This window comes from Lissotriton vulgaris, chromosome 7 (genome assembly GCF_964263255.1).
Source record: "Lissotriton vulgaris chromosome 7, aLisVul1.2, whole genome shotgun sequence".
NCBI lineage: Eukaryota > Metazoa > Chordata > Amphibia > Caudata > Salamandridae > Lissotriton > Lissotriton vulgaris.
Window position 1 is genome coordinate 140,143,979 of NC_141695.1, and position 17,443 is coordinate 140,161,421.

Here is a 17,443-nt window from a genome sequence, read left to right on the forward strand (position 1 = left end):
TGTATCCAGCCTTGTAGTGCCTTTGTCTCCAACACACTGCTACTCTGTCCCATGGAGATGTTTTACTTCAAAAAAGTGACACAGTCTGAAGGTGGAAATCTTCAATGTAACTCCATCTAGCAGCTACCCAACAACAACACCTACTCCGTGGACACTGCCAGCTCTTACCCCTCTGAAATGTACCTTCTCAGTAACTTTTCTCAAAAAGTCTTCTAAGTCTGAATGCAAGCTGAGACCTAGCCCAATCCACCTTGTGAGGGGGGGATGCATTATTGGCCATATAAAAGGGAGACAGAATAAGTATCCCCTTATGAAGGACACCCTTGTCAGGAAGTATGGTCTCACCCCTGAAAACTATTGGCACAAATTCAGGGACAGCTAGAAGCTGCCCCAATAGTCCTTCGTGGAATTTAAGTCTCACACATGCAATGTACTGAATGGGTGGGTGAAGGGCATGTGAGCGATTACAATTCGATTTTCTCTCGATAGCCAGAGAGCACCTGCTCAGTCATTGTTTTACAAAGCTGTGCCAACACCTAGTAGATAGTGAGCTCACTGACCCTAGGAAGATTGCTAAATAGGCGGACCGATGGCTTAGCACCAGGGCCCACACGAAGGTATCTGGTGGATCTCTGAGAGAGTGGATAGGGTACCCACCAAAATAAAAACAAGAAATTCTCTGAAAGCCCAAAAACAGTCCCCATCTGTCCAGAAGATGAATGGGTTCACGGAGAATCTCAACCCCAAACGTTATGGCAAATCAAGACAGATGCCAAATGTCCCAAGGGGCACAACCTCCCACTGTTGGGTAGGCACCAGGTTGGCTAGAACAGCATTTGGGGGGGTTGTACCAGTTAACATGGGGGTAGTGCAGAGGTTACCCTGGATGACAAAAAGATGGTACCAAAAGTCCACATGCCAACAAAAACCTCCAAGTATAGGCAGTGGACTTTTGGTACCATGGGCAGCGGGTGGAGGCTCTGAGAGACACTACTGTCAGTTGTCATCTGGAGGCTTCAAAGCAGGTAATTCTTTAATATATTCCACCAGCTTATGGTAGCAGACAACTGTGAGAGTCACTGTCCTGTGGCTCTGGTTCCCTTTGAGTGAGGGTGGGGTCTTAGGTTCCTTGAGGGTACCTGTGAGTCCTGCCAAGACTGTGGATTGTTTGCTTGGCAATGACTTGTAGCACACCATCTGGATGGAGTTGGGGCTCTAGTCTCTCCTGGAGATGTTAGGCATACCTGAGTGTGTTTGCCTGACCACAAGGTCCATGGCAGCCCAAGAGGGTAGTCAAGAAGGTTTGGAGCCTGGAAAATTGGCTCAGATAGCCTTCAAAAAGAGGAAGGGTGAGGGGTGTGGGAAATCTGCCCCAGAAACTCCCACAGTTGGGGAGTAGGCTGAGCCTGAGGGTGATACCCTGGAATCTACAAGGAGGCACATTGCTGCCCTGTGAGACCTGTCTAAGATGGCTGGTTGGCAAGCTGAAGGTGGGGGACCCATGTAGGAGTTCTGCAAAACTCAAAGGGAGTGTACTACTCTTGAAGGCCTGAGGCAGCATGACAAGGCCCATGCAGCTGGTGACACCTCTGGAGAACACCTGATATATTGGGAGAATGAACTTCTATATAGTGAGCCTAAAGTTCCTGACCCGGGGCAGCCCATGTATTGCGGGACTCCCAATGCTGCATTGCCTTCCTACTGGGTCTGGCTCATAATATACTCCTGGCAGGATAAGAGCTTTGCCTGGCTTGTCACACACTTTTACTGGCCTTGGATGAGAGTAACAGCATCCAATGTCATCCAAATGCATACTGCTCGCAGCACTACTAAAGGCCTCCTATCAATGAGGATGCAGCAGCGTTACCGTTATCTTGAAAGTACCGGTTGATAGCCTCCCTTATCTCTTCATTAAAAGCCGGATCTTTGAACCATAATGGTTAGAGTCTCCAGGTAGGGATTGGAGTAGGTATCCCCAGAAGAACCCATCCCCATCCTCAAGTGGGTTATGATCTGACAATGTCTTAATAAGGTATGTTATGGGAGAGACCGAAGACTAGTGGGCGTAGCACACAATCCAATCCAAAGGAACATGTAGTCCACGAGGGAACTGGGCAAACTGATTTTCACTACTTCTCAGGCCTACTTTGAGGCTTCATTTAGCATGAGTTTAGGGTTCACTAGCGGAGTGTTTCACATACTTTCATCTGGGTTGAAGTTGTGTTTCTATTTGCCAAGATGTGGAAATGAATAGGAGATGTTATCTGCAAGTGACAACAAAGGTGGAAATGGAATTTTTGGTGAACTTTCTATAGGCATGATGTTTCCCATTCAACCTCTCATAGATATTTTGCTCCTCAATACAGACAAAATGGTTGAATGGAATTACATCATATTTCCTATGAATGTAGAACTTTATTCAAGAAAGAGCTTTTGCTTGGTTTTGTGTAAATTTATTCAGCTGTTTTCATGAAATCAGTGTCCTGTGAAGAGCACAAAGAGGAAACATCTTAGAGATATATGAGCTGTTCATTTGCAGAGTGCTGCACACCCAAAAAATTCAAATAATACTCAAATCTGACAGGAGGACGTAGATTTCTTTCCTGTCATAAATATCTGACCAAGGCTTCTTATTCACTGGCTGCAACAACAGGAGAAATGTTGCAGTGCCATAACAGGATGCTGGTACCGAAAAAAAGGTCATATGAAGAGGCAGGGTAAATTGGACAGTCACCCAAGTCATATCTGGGGAGTCCTCAAAGAGACCCTCTGCATGAATTTAACAGCACAAGGTTGGGTGCATGGTCTACAGAGTGGCCCCTCGTGAAATTCAAACTACAAACCTGTCCCAAACTGCATACAGCTTGGACTGGTCACCCAGGAGCAAGGGTTATACTTTCCAATTGTGTTGAGCATTTGCCCAGGCACTGCAGTCTAAACCTGCTCTCTATGACCAAATGACATGTGACATGTACTGGGTGCTTGAGTCGGTTTGGGCACAGTGACTGATGACAGTGCATACTGTAAAGCCAACTCCTGCATGGCTTTTGCTTTTTTTTTAGGTTCATAGTCAAGTATCAACAGGCCCAACATACGCGTATATAAGATCATAGGAAGTGCATGTCGGGATGTGAGTTAGGGTTAGTGTATATGATAGTTGCTGGAAAATGTTAGAATTTGTGTGTGCGTTTGCGTTTGTGTGTGTGTTTATGTGAAAATAACTTTTACACAATACCTTTGATTCTGTCTGATGAATAGGCACACATGCAAAACAACAGTCTAATTGGGGGCATAATCTTGTGTGAATCACCAACCACTCACTCGCTCTCTACAGGTTGAGCTTCACTTGAATCTGAAGTAGATGGAAACCATTTTTGGATTGGACTGAGTCACCAAGAAGAGGCATGACACGAGAGTTGGCCAAGACCATGCGTTGTACCCCGTACAGGGTAGTACATGGCAGAGAAGTCACTCACTGCAGGGCTGCCATTGCCACCATGAAACAAGGTGCTCAGTTCCAGCTCAGTGAGTCCTCACACAGAGGCTTGGTCTGTCATCTATGTATCCTTATTTCAACCTGCTATAGAACGCGTGTCTTTGTGCAGTTTATTTCACCATCAGCCAAGATCAAAGGAAATCACTACAAACCACCCCCCCTAAAACAACTAGAAAGATTCAGCGAGTTCCTTTACTCAATTTACCCACAAAAACATTACTCTAAGAGAATTTAGGGGGTCCATTAGTATGGCGAGCGGACTACAGTCTGCCTGCCACGCTAGCGGTGCTGGGACTGGCCGCCAGTGGTGAGGCGGTCCTGCACCGCCAATTAGGATGCAACCGCCACCATGGCGGTCGCATGCTGCATATACAACATTGTGGAGGGCGGTGCTGTGAGCAGCACCCGCCACAATGTTGTAAATGCATGTTGTGCATCGGCATGCACAACGTGATAGGCACTGCGCGGTGCCTGCCACCTTGTGGATGCCAATGTAGGGCGGTACCATGGGTACTGCCGAAGTGCATCCTCCCAGCCCCCCATGGGGGGCCACAACGGGCTCCCAAGTAAACACTGCATACCTTTCCATGGGAGAGTTTCCACCATGGAAAGGCATTAATTAAACCGCCAACATCATAATATGGATGGCGGTGCCTGCAAGGCACTGCCACCATATTGCAGGCCTTTTCCGTCCGGTAGGCAATTGTGACGAGTGCCTACCGGCAGCAAAGCGGCAGATTGTCTTTCCATCCACCGTGGTACCCGCCGCCATGCTAATGTGGCGGGGGTAAATGGCCATCAGGCGGGTGTTTTCACAGGCGGATCGCCACCGCCAGTCGAGCGGTGGCAACCCGCCCGCCATGCTTATGGGCCCCTAAGTGTTTTTGATTCTAACAACCAAAACACAAAAATTCACCAGTTGTGGTGTTTACACAAAAATAATGACCATGGTACAATGATTATGATCACACACAATGTTACAAATGACAATTCAAATAACGTAATTGATTGAGTGTTTATATGTTAAAGTCAAAGTGTGAAATCCCGGTATTGTATAGAATGCCTAGGTAATGTATAGAATGCCTGATGGTTTTCGGCAAACTATGAAATATAAGTTTTTAGTGAAAATGTTACATACTTTTCCTTGGCATTCTATACAATTCCTAGGCATTATACAGAATGACCAGTACCATTTACGCAAAGTGTGAAAAGGTCACAAGATGAGATTCCTAGGTGTAATGGCAGAGTTTTTGGCTTTATTTAGCAGTGATATAGATCATTATTCTTGCTCGCATCTAGTATAGGTATTCTTAGCCTGTGTTGGCCTTTTTAAGCCCTTTTTCCAGACCTAGAAGAAGATAGCTGCTTAATATGCCTTTATTCTTGACTTTAACCTGTCTATTGCCTATTGGCTTTGACATATTAGACATATTGGTATGGTTTATGTAGGTATTCTGACAGAGCTAAGGAGCATTTCACCCCTTTCAGGCCTAAAGCTAGAGAGACTCCATCTTGATGGAAGCAGAGAGGCTTTTTATGGCAAAGGCAATGTTTTCAGTTAAGGCTGTTGTGCTGGAGGGAAAATCCAGTTAGGACTGCTTCTTATCCGAGAAATGTGTTTTTCTCTTGGGCCCAGACGTAACAAGCAGATGGCCACTGCGGTTGCGTGGAAGCCTGGGAGCTGGCACAGGAATTCGGTAGGAGACAGCCCTCCAGTGGAAATTTCCATGAGGGGAGAGGAATCCATAATAGCGAGCTACAGGAGAGGAGGAGTGGTCAGTTCAGTTTTGGAAGTCATTGCAGCGTGGTGTGCAGTTCAGAGTGGTGCTCAGAACAGCTTGGAGCACAGGACTGCTGGGAGCCCAGAACAACTTGGAGCTCCGAATAGCTTGCAGAGAGAGAGAGGATGTCTGCTGGGAGCTGCAGAATAGAGTGCAGTTCTTGAATGGAGAAAGAAGGCAGACGATTGCTGAAGATGAGGAGAGAGAAAGCAGTGAAGGCTGTCACCTGGAGCAACTGAACCAGAGGCGTGGTGATGTGGTGAAGGAGGGAGAGACAGAGAGAGCCCTAATCCCACCAGAGGCAGAGAAAGAGCCCTAATCCCACCAGAGGCAGAGAGAGAAATCTTCCTTCTAATAGGTGAGGTAGTCTGAATTAGTTACATTTACACTTTATGCCTAATCTTTTCCCTTTTAGCGGAGTGTTCCTGTTATGTGTAATCCTTCTCTTTCAAGCGGTGTGTTCTACCTATAGTCTTTGTCAGATCTGTGTTGTACTAATAATAAATGACCCCATTAATTAGTGAATTAGTGTGCATGAGTTCTTTTATGATAAAGTTATCCTGGCTTCAAGCCAGTTGCTGTTGAGCCACTGATGGATAAGAGGGGGGTAGGAGCGCTTAAATCAGAGAACAACTCTAGCACATAGTGTGTATATCTTTGTCCTCATACAGTAAGAATAATCTTTCCTGGTAAGTATTGCTGTTTGAACAGATGCTACCCCTGATCAGGTAAGTAATAGTGAGGGAGAGAGGAGACTTGCAACCAAGGGACTAAGTTAGTACACCATCCCATAATATTATTGTAGTAGCAGACCCTTAGTGAAGAGACTTCCCCATATATATATATATATATGTATAGGTGTTCATAGGAATGTGGTCGTCGTTGATATGCGGCGTTAATGAGAGCACTGGGGGGGTCGAACCAGTGTGGATACCCACAGGATTGTGGCTTGAGTAAATGAGAGCACTAGGTTGTTGAACTAGTGTGTAGTTTCGCAGGATCGCGAACACTTTGGAAAAGGGAGCATTGGGTTCTGCAGGCCCGTGTGTAGACGCACCAGATTGTGTGTCAGATCTGCCCTAGGGTAGAACGGTCTGGGTCAGGGTGGCCGCGAGACCAACTGATGTGAATAAGTGTGGTGTAGGGTATGGATATCCCTAGTAATCAGTGAGTATTCTTAGTATCCCTATAGATTTAGTGGTGTTCTTAATAATATGAGCTTGTATATTGCGAGTTCCCCATCCTCAGGTAGGTACCAGGTGCCTGGATAGAGGAGTCCTGAGGACGGAAGGTGAGTACGATCTGGCTGGGTTGGAGGGGCCCCTGGGGGCTGATCCCATCTAAACAGAAAATCCAGCCATTACACTAGGCATTCGGCAAAGTGTGAAATCCTGGTACTGTATAGAATGCCTAGGTAATGTATAGAATGCCTGATGGTTTAGAAGCAAACTAGGAAATATAAGTTCTTTGTGAAAATGTTACATACTTTTCATAGGCATTCTATACAATTCCTAGGCATTATACAGAATAACCAGTACTATTTACGCAAAATGTTAAAGGGCACAAGATAAGAAGCCTTTATTAATTAATACGCATTTGAAACTGAAAGAACAAAACTACGGCATAAAGCACAGGATATTCTTACCGGAAAACAATGAAAGGAGAACTGAGATTGAAGTAATTGTTATCTCTGGGAATAGGTGTATTATATACTTTGCCGGCAGACAATCCGGCAAAGTATTCAATGCCTAGGCAATGTATAAAATATCAATCATTTCATACTTTGACGTTCGATTTTCAGGCATTCTATACATTACCTAGCCATTCTATAGAATGCCGGATTTCACACATTGCCGGGAGGGAATAAAATGGAGAGGATTAGGCGTATTATATACTTTGCCGGCAGACAATCCGGCAAAGTATACAATGTCTAGGCAATGTATAAAATATCAATCATTTCACTCTTTGACGTTCGATTTTCAGGCATTCTATAGAATGCGGGATTTCACACTTTGACTGTAACATACATAGGATACAGGGTATGTTTCAATTCACGTAATTAATCACTGAAGAAACTAAAGATAGGAAACACGTGATACAGTAGCGAGATACAAAATTATTAGCAAGCTTTCTTCAGTCCCAGAGCTGTTTCTTGAGGTCATGCATGCAATGTTTACGTGTGAATGAAGAATATACATTTACCTTCAGTTATGAGGGCAGCCAAAAAGCTAGCAATGGTGATTAACTTTGCTGCTGGAAGTATCTGTATGTTTTGCTCTTTCATCATGGGGTACCTTGAAAGCATTTGCGTCGTCACAAATAAAACTGAAGAGGAGAAATCGTACAATTATCTAAGGAAGCTGTACTATTGAATATTCAAAGGAATCATGTTGAAATTTGATTTTTTATCCTTGTCAGTTAGTCAAAATGAAAATAGAAACATAACCTCTGGAGATTTTAAAATCCCTTGCTGAAATTTTGGTTAGAATCACTAACATTAACCCCAACGCTGCTTGAACCCCTTTGGCTATTTAGGGTAGTACGTGCTTAGGCCCCCATAACATTTTGGACAAACAAAGTATCCACTCCGAATTTGGGTCCTCTTCTTCCAACATTACGGGGTTTCAAAAGGTACTCAGGGTTTGTGGATTCCCCTGGAGGGGACTTAGAAATTTGCCAAAATACAGCGAAATTTAGTTTTTGGGGAGAAAAAAGGGGAAAAAGGGCTGAAGTAGGAAGTGTCTGTTTTCCCCATGCATATGGTATCAACAAAGGGTTTACTGTGCTACAATCACCATCTTCCCAGCTTTTAGGAACAGGGAGACTTTTGTCAGGAAACTAACATTTTCCACACAGTTTGGGCATTTTAGTGGGCCATAGCTTATTTTTTCTATTGTTTGTGCTTTCAAGCTCCTTCCAATTAGTTGTAGAAATGTGTGGAAAACCAATAATGTATCCCGAAAGATATATATGTCGGAAAAGTAGACAAAATTCTGAATTCAGCAAGAGGTCATTTATGTTGATCCTGCAAGGTGTTCCTATAGAAAGTAACAGTTGAAATAAAAAGATATTGAAATTGAGTTGAAAAACAACAACCATTAGTGCCTATGTTTTCACCTGTAACTTCTTAATATTGCAATATTTTTTAAAACAATATACTGTTACGTCAAACAGACTATTTTGATTGCTGGGATATATAGGACTTGTAGGATTACAAAGAACCTGAAGTACTCAGAGCCAATAAATGAGCTGCACCTTACAATGGTTTTTCATTGGGTATTTATTTGGTAAAATATGCAGAATTGCACAGGAAGTCAATTGGTAATAACTATTCTGTGTTCCCCTAAGTCTCCAGGTAACAATGGCACATCACTTTTGAGGGTAGGCCTAGTGCCCATCAGGCCTACCCACGCAAGTGAGGTAGCATTTTTTGCTGGAGACTACGGGAATGCTGTTTGCAAGGAAGTTTGTGGTTCCCCGCAGATCCCAAAACTTTCCATCAGAGAAACGTGAGGAAAATGTGCTTTTTTTTAATTTATTTTTTTACAGTTTACGGTTTGCAAGGGATTCTATGTCAGGACCGGAGGCTTCAGATTATGCTTTTCTCTCTTCGCTGTTTATTAACATCACATCGCACAGCAGCCAGAAAAGCATTAAAACTTGAAAAAAATTTTAGTATTCCCAACATAGGAATATCAGAAAACATTGTAATAACATCGTTTAATAACTACAAATCCCATGAGATGAACATTTAGGCAGTCCTTCTTTAGTGTCCTTAAACCCCAATATAAGGCGTCCAACCAACGAACTCCTCCTCTTTCTTCGCTGCTTCGCAGCCAGTTAAGTGCTATTATTCCTCTCTTGCACTTTGTGTTTGTTGAGGTTTTGTGTTTTTTTCTTCTGTTCTATTGCATTGATTGTTGCTTTGGGGGGCCTGTGGGGTTTTTCTTCCCTTTCAGAGCCCCTTCCATCGCGGGGACGCCTTCGCCCCTTACGCGATGTCCCCGTGTATTCCGCGGTGCTGAGTCACCGCTAGAGGGCGCCGTAGCGTCTCGCCTGCCCGCGCGCAGTTTTCGTCTCAGTGATTGGAGCTGCGCTGGGGAGTCGACATCGCAGGTGCCCTGCTACGCCTAACCCTGACGCCCTCTTGGGTTGTACTGTCCCGTATTGAACGCCCCGGTGGGGTCTGTATAGTGGTTGTACCCACGTTGAAGCCTGCGGGCGATTTCGGCACCTTTTTCTGCTACAGCTTCCGCTGGGGTGTTCCCCGCTCAAGCGCGCTGGGAGGCGGTGCGGCCCTGTCTCTGGAGAGAGGGTCGGCGCGCTGTAAAGGCTGGTGCTGCCTTTTGATTGTCCGGTTCCACCGGCCCACAATTTTTGCCAACCTTCGGTCGGCCCACACGTGGCAGTCTGTGTATGCCATCGAAACCCTCAGTTTCACTTTGTCTCCTGCGTAGCGCCATGGCTGAGGGGTACTACGTCGAGGAGGAGGAGTCTCACCAGTACCTCCAGGACGACGAGTTCTATACGGCTGTGGACCAGTCGATTTACCGGTGTGTGCAGGAAATCGTTGGGCCTATGGAGGACAGACTTTCAGCCCGCATTGTCTTGGAATGTGCAAAGTTGGCACCGGCCCCAGGGGGTTCCCCCGCCAACGATCCTGGCCAGCCTCCGGCGGCCAAAAAGTCACGAGGGGACGCGGGTCCCAGTGGTTCGCAAGGTGTGGACAAGGCCGCTTTCGAGCGCCTACGTGACGCTTTCCTGGCTAAAGCGTCGGGGTCGACCCCCGAGGCGCCTCCGCCTCAGGCACCTTCTACACCGGCGAACGTTGTCCCGGGCTCCCCGGGGGGGGGGCTTCCCCCGCGGATACGGACGACGAGGACTCCGTGCGGTCATGGCGACCGTCGTCCAATTCGACGGAGTTGCCCAAAGACACCTCGGGCATGCTGGACCCGGACGAGATCATGCACCCGCGGTCAGCCGCCTGGGCGCCTGGCGATAAGGTGGCGCAGTTCGTGGCGGGCCGCCTCCGCAAGCCCTTGGAGAAGGAGGCGCGCAACTGTCTGAGGGGCGAGTGCCCTCGCCCGACTTTGGAGGGGAAGGTGGCCATGACGCCGGAACTTGATGGGAAGATGGCCACCTTCATGGCGAAGTTCGTCAAGGACCCCCGGAAGGGGATCGACCGTTCCTGGCGCTCCTGCCAGGACAAGCTCTTGGACACCATTGGCCCCCTCACCAAGATTCTCGATATGGCCGAAGAAGCCAAGGTGTCGGGCAGCGCCATTTGCCCGGAAGTATTGTCCAATTGGGCGCAGCGGGCGGTTGTCTTTTTGGGGAATGCCAACTGTGCCCTGTCGACCGAGCGGCGTCGGTCGCTACTGATAAAATTGAATCCCAAATTGGGCGATTTGGCTTCATCGGAAGCTGGCGCTGTCGCCCAAGGAGGACTCTTTGGTGAACCATTCATTAAAGAACTGGGAAAGTTCGTTTCCACCTTCACCTCCCTGGATAAGGCCCAGTCGACCATCAAGCGGGTCTTCCACCAGCGTTTTTCCCGGGTGGCTGGTCGTGGTAGGGGCCTCACGACCGGCCGTGGTGGTCAGCAACAGCCCGGAAAAGGGCATGGCTCCGGCAGGGGAGGCTACAACTCCTCCGCCAATTATAACAACTTCTACCCCACCAGAGGTCAGCGTTTCAGAGGACGCGGAACCTTCCGGAACGACTCCGGCGGCAACAGTTCACATGGTGAGTGTTATTCCTGCAGATCAGGTGGTTATTGGGGGGAGGTTGGCGTGTTTTCCCCAGTCGTGGGAGGCTATTACGACGGACGAATGGGTCCTTCAAACCGTGCGGGGGTTCCGCATAGAGTTTTACGACCAGCCGTGCCAGGCGGAGCCTCCCCGGCCCATAACGTTTTCTCAATCGGACGCGCTCTTGATCGACGAAGAAGTCTCGGCGCTGCTGCGCAAGGGGGCTATTTGTCGAACAACGCGCCACCCCCGGGGTTTCCTGAGCAATATTTTTCTTGTGGAAAGAGTGGACGGGGGCAGACGACCAGTCATCAACCTCAGGGAGTTCAATGGCTGGGTGGTGTACAACCACTTCAAGATGGAGGGCATCCATCTTTTGAGGGACGTTTTGCTCCCGAACGACTGGATGGTCCGTCTGGACCTCAAGGATGCGTATCTGGTGGTTCCAATTTACCCCCCGCATCGTCGTTTCCTTCAGTTTTGCTGGAAAGACATGGTGTTCGAGTTCAAGGCCCTTCCGTTCGGTCTTTCCTCGGCCCCTTGGTGCTTTACAAAAATTCTGCACCCGGCCATCGAAACCCTGCGGAGTCAGGGGATTCAGCTTATCGTCTATCTGGACGACATCTTGTTGTTGGGCCAAGACCCGAACAAGGTGGCCGCCCATCTGTCTCAGACAGTCTCCCTGTTACAAGGTCTGGGGTTTATTGTCAACAGGGAGAAGTCGGTTTTCACCCCCGCCCAGCAAATGGTGTTTCTGGGCTTTGTGGTGGACTCGGTGAAATCAACTCTGTTTGCCGTCCAGAAAGATGGCCAAAATAAAGCATCTGCTTCGACAAACTATCTCGAAATCGCACACCTCCCTCCGGCAGGTGGCCAGAGTTGTAGGCCTTCTCTCATCGTCCATTCAGGCGATATTCCCGGGCCCTCTTCACTATCGGGCCCTTCAGCGACTGAAAGCGCACCATTTGCGCAGAGGGCTATCTTACGATCACTTGATTCCCCTGTCGGTGGAGGTCAAAGAGGAAATGTCTTGGTGGCTAGCACACATGGAAGCGTGGAACGGCCGCGCGATCTTCGGGTCCGTCCCGGACTTGGTGATAGAGTCCGACGCCAGCAGGTCTGGCTGGGGCGCCCGTTGCAGAGATTTCTCCACAGGCGGCGCTTGGTCGTCCGACGAACAGCGGCTTCACATCAACTGCTTGGAACTTCTAGCAGGTTCGTTCGCCGTCCGTTGCTGGACGAGGTACTCGGTGTAGTCATGCGTCCTTCTGCGGATGGACGATGTCTCAGCGGTTCGGTATGTGAACCACTTAGGGGGTCCGCGGTCAAGAGCCCTTGCGGATCTGGCGAAAGACTTCTGGGACTATTGTCTCGCTCATCAAGTCTCGGTTCAGGCGGAATACCTGCCGGGTCGGGCCAATCAGGTAGCGGATTGGCACTCGAGATATCTCCGGGACTCCAGCCTGTGGAAGCTGGATGTTCAGGTGTTCCGCTGGCTGGCGGCATGCTGGGGTCCGTTTTCCATAGACCTGTTTGCGTCCCATCTGGACTTCCAGCTTCCGAGGTTCTTCAGCTGGAGACCGGATCCTTTGGCGGAAGCGACGGATGCGTTCCTCCAAGACTGGAGTCAGGAACGGCCGTATGCCTTCCCGCCTTTCTCCATGATAGTACGGGGCGCGGCCCAGATTCGCCGTCAGATGGCGGACGTGGTGATGTTGACGCCCGTGTGGAGGTCGCAAGTGTGGTTTCCAGTTCTTCTGGAACTTTCCTGGGATTCTCCAATCCTACTCCCCCGGCTTCCTCGTCTTCTCCTCAATCCAGACGGGGTCCCTCACCATCTCCTCCAGGGTTCTCGCCGCCTCATTGCATGGAGGATTTCAGGCGACGTTGGTCGCTCCCTGGCCTTTCGAACTCAGCTCAGCACTTTTTGTCCAAGGCCTGGGCAGGCAGCACTGCCAAGAGGTATAGATCGGCTTGGACCAGGTGGGTTCGTTGGTGTCTTCAACGGGGTTTGGATCCCGTGGTCGCAGGCCTCGTTCCTATCCTGAATTTTCTTGCAGAACTCTCTATCGCCGGCTTGGCATACCGGACGATTAATACGATACGTTCTGCCATATCGGCAGCTCATGTGCAGATAGCCTAATCAGGCTGGCTTCCGCCCTTATCATTCTACCGAGGCAGTTACCGTTTCGGTACAGAATACTTTGAGGCGGAATGCCGATGAGGGGATCCACCAGGCTCTGGTGCTACTGGACCTATCGGCTGCATTCGACACAGTTGACTATACCATCTTGGTCAGCCGTGTCGAGCAGGCAGGTCTCAGGGGCTCTGCGCTGAGCTGGATCCGCTCATTTATTACTGGCCGCACCCAATCTGTGAGACTGGGTTCCTTTACAGCCCCCACCATCCCTACCACCTGTGGAGTCCCTCAGGGATCATCCCTGTCACCTTTGCTTTTTAATTTATATTTACGCCCCCTGCTGTACTCTCTCAGGAATGCCAGAGTAACCATCTTCAACTATGCAGATGACTTGCAGCTCATCTTCCCTTTAAACACCAAGGACTCAGTGGCAGAGTTTCAAAACACCATGTCTCACATCCTGAGTTGGATGAGCTGCAGTCATCTGAAACTCAACCCAGGCAAGACTGAATTGGTCTTGCCTGGGCAGAGTGTACTTAGTTGGAACCCTGGTTTCTGGCCAGCCAGCATGGGAGCCCCACCATCCAAGTCGCCCTCAGTTAAGAGCTTAGGAATTTTTCTTAGTGAAGATCTCTCTCTGAAAAGGCAGGTCGGCGCAGTGGTGTCTTCTAGCTTCTTTCAGTTGAAGAAAATCAAGAAAATTGCTAGTTTTTTCTCCCTCGAGGCCCTCACACAGATTGTCATCTCCCTGGTTCTGTCCAGACTGGATTTCTCCAATAGCCTCTATCTCGGGCTCCAGGTTGGAGAGCTAAAGCGTCTCCAGCTGATTCAGAACCAGGCAGCCAGACTTATTCTCAACCTACCTAGAAGGCAGTCTGTCAGATTAGGCCTAAAACAGCTACACTGGCTGCCTGTTGAGCAACGAGTAGCTTTTAAAACCGGATGTATTTTGTTTAAGTCCCTACATCACTCTGGTCCTCTATTCATTAGAGATCTGTTTAAAAAATATGATCCCCCCCGTAATCTCCGGTCCATGCATAAATCCCTTCTGATTGTCCCTCCCTACAAGAGGAAACGTCTCGGAGGTTGCTGCTTTGACCACCTTGCAGCCACCTTCTGGAATTCTCTTCCCCTTCACCTCAAAACATGTGATAACATCTTCAGTTTCAGAGACTCCCTCAAAACATGGCTTTTTTCCCAAGCGTTCTGCTGAGTTCCTCTTTGCCACTCCTGACTGACGCGTTGTGTTCCTGTCTATAGCGCCATGAAGCCCCCGGGCGTACGAGCGCTCAATAAATACATATCAATATCAATATCAGATGGAGCAGCGGTTGGGGAGCATCCCCTGGTATGTCGACTCCTTAGAGGAGTGCGTCTGGCTTTACCGCCGGAGCCACGGTATTCCGTCCTGTGGGATGTTAACGTGGTGTTGAACCTTTTTCTTTCCTGGCAGCCTAACAAGTATCTTTCCTTAAAAGAACTGTCAGCTAAACTGGCGATGCTCTTGTGCTTAGTATCTTGTCGCAGAGTGTCTGATGTGCGTGCCCTGGATGTCACGGCGAGAGCGTTCTCCCCGGATGGGGTGACCTTTACCGTGGGTCGACGCACGAAATCGGCTACGAGGTCTATTTCCTATCCGGCATTTGCAGATGCCCCCAAGTTGTGTGTGGTACAGTGTTTGAAAACCTATGAGGATGTTACAACAGAACTTCGCCCTCCGGGCGAACGGCAGTTGCTGATTGCGCTGCGCAAACCGCACAAGGCTGTCTCTTCCCTCACTATAGCCCGGTGGGTGCGTTGGGTAATGCAGGAAGCTGGTATTGATACGAGGCAGTTCGGAGCTCACTCAGCAAGAGGGGCCATGGCCTCAAAATCTTTGCCCTTGGGGCACGGTTAGAAGACCTCATGCGCGCTGCGGATTGGTCCCCGGATTCCACTTTCAAAAGGTTCTATTTTAAGCCAGTGGTGGATATTGCTAGTTTGGTGGTGAGTAAGCTTTAAACAAGCATAATCTGAAGCCTCCGGTCCTGACATAGAATCGAAATTTGCCTAGTGTAGTAACGGTAAGTTTCAATTCTATTAAGGACACGGAGGCGAGGATTATCCCACCCATTCCTCCTGCGGAGATCCCGCCCGTACTGGAGTAAGTAATACATTTTCCGACTTGCAGTTGGTCACTGTGTTTCTTGGGTTGCATGTCGATGGCTTGATACTCTGCTTTGTTGATTTGCCTTCATGCTTAGCGGTATGGCTTGGCTCACGCTGTTCTTTTTTCCGCCAGGGAATGATGGTGCGAAAAGAGATGCTTGAGACTTTGGCCTGACTCGCCACGAAGAAAGGAGGAGTTCGTTGGTTGGACGCCTTATATTGGGGTTTATGGACACTAAAGAAGGACTGCCTAAATGTTCATCTCATGGGATTTGTAGTTATTAAACGATGTTATTACAATGTTTTCTGATATTCCTATGTTGGGAATACTAAAAATTTTTTCATGTTTTAATGCTTTTCTGGCTGCTGTGCGATGTGATGTTAATAAACAGAGAAGAGAGAAAAGCATAATCCTCGCCTTCGTGTCCTTAATAGAATTGAAACTTACCGTTACTACACTAGGCAAATTTCGATTCTGGGTAACAGAACCTGGTGAAAGCCACACAAGGCACCTCATCTTGGAATTACCTGGGTGTCTAGTTTAAAAATATTTACAGACTTGCTCGATTTCCCTAGGTTCCGGCTGAGCTAGGGTCCGAAATCCTCAGCGAGGCACAATGTGAAAAAAGGGACCGTTTTCACTGAAAAAATGTGATGGATCCATGTTGTGTTTTGGGCCGTTTCCTGTTGCAGGCACTAGGCCTACCCTCGCAAGCGATGTAAAATTTGTACCGGGAGACTTGGGGGAATGCTGGGTGGGTGGAAGTTTGTGGCTCCCCACAGATCCGAGAACGTTTCATCACAGAATTCTGAGAAAAATGTGTTTCTTTAACAAAGTTTGAGGTTTGTGTGGAATTCTGGGTAACAGAAACTGGTGAGAGCCACACACGTCCTCCCATCTTGGATTCCTCTGGGTGAGTGAGTTAAAAAAATGTACAGGTTTGCTAGGTTTTCCTAGATGCCGGCTGAGCTAGGGCGCAAAATCCACAGTTAGGCACATTGCAAAAGAAGGGTCAATGCGCAGTGGGCTATTGCCCTATGTCGCCACCCCCCCTTCCCCCCAAGGTAAGGCAGAAAGACTGTGGCCATTGTTATTGGGGGGTTTGGGTCTTTGGCATGCATATTCTGGGTAGCCCCCATGACCACAATAAGTAAAGAAATAGTCAGTGGTGCCTAGTAGGCTTTCGCCCCGGGGGAGAGAGGGCAGATCAGGGGCTATAGCCTCACCTACACACCCTAGGGGAGGCAGAAAGACTTCAGTCCTACGTTGGCAGGGTATGCACAGACGTGGGTCCTTGCTCACTTTGCCACTGGATTCAAGCTAGCCTGGCTGATGATGGCTGATTAGCCAGAAACCTGTCCCAGGATGCTGGTTTCCGGTCCAGAGAAGACATGGCGTGGCAGTTCAGGCTGGACTGTTCCCGTGAGGCACAGGGTCAGACTGATTTGCATACAGCCATGTCTGATCTGGGGTGGCGGAGTGAGCTAAAGAATGATGGATTAAACTAAGATCAGTTGACTGGGGGTGAGTGCTTGCATTGTTCAACACTCCGTCCATCATCCCCTATGGTTTTGCTTAGAAAGACTTCAGTCCCCATTTATGTGGGGTGGAGGCATGGCCATACCCATTGCCCATTGTCGGAATGCCCACCCCTCATTATATAAAAACAAAAACAAACCCTGATGTCTAGTGTGCTGTCTGCCTCCCTGGGGTTAGATCAGGGGTAATAACCCCCATCAGCTCCAGTGCGGGGGGGCATTTGTGTTTTGGGGGTGGGTCACTGGTATGCCCATTTTGGGCAGCCCCCACCCCTACATATTCAAATAAAATAATCCCTGATGCCCAGTGGGCTAATACCCCCATCTCCCCACCAGGGAGGCTGTTTGGAATAAAATGTTTGTAGGGGTATGGTCTTGCCCATTGTGGGTAGCTCCCACCCTTCTTTTATAAAAAAATAAATCCCTGATGAGCTGATCAGGGATAATAAAGACTGTGGAGGTTGTTTTTTGGCGGAGGGGAGTTTATTGGCATGGCCATTTTGGGCAGCCCCGATCCCTAGATTTGCGTTAAAATAATCCCTGGGTCCTAGTATGCTTTCTGCCCCCTCCAGGGGGACAAATTGGGGGC

At 48.5% G+C, this 17,443-nt stretch overlaps 1 protein-coding gene across 1 annotated transcript in view; it reads right to left on the bottom strand.

The window, feature by feature from the left end:
* LOC147701016 (phospholipase A2 inhibitor and Ly6/PLAUR domain-containing protein-like) overlaps positions 1-17,443 on the bottom strand; it is a 773,169-nt gene that overhangs the window by 552,367 nt on the left and 203,359 nt on the right. The window contains exon 4 of the mRNA XM_086929290.1: positions 7,480-7,602. Coding sequence (XP_086785416.1) covers positions 7,480-7,602 — 123 coding nt within the window. The remainder of the gene's footprint in view (positions 1-7,479; positions 7,603-17,443) is intronic.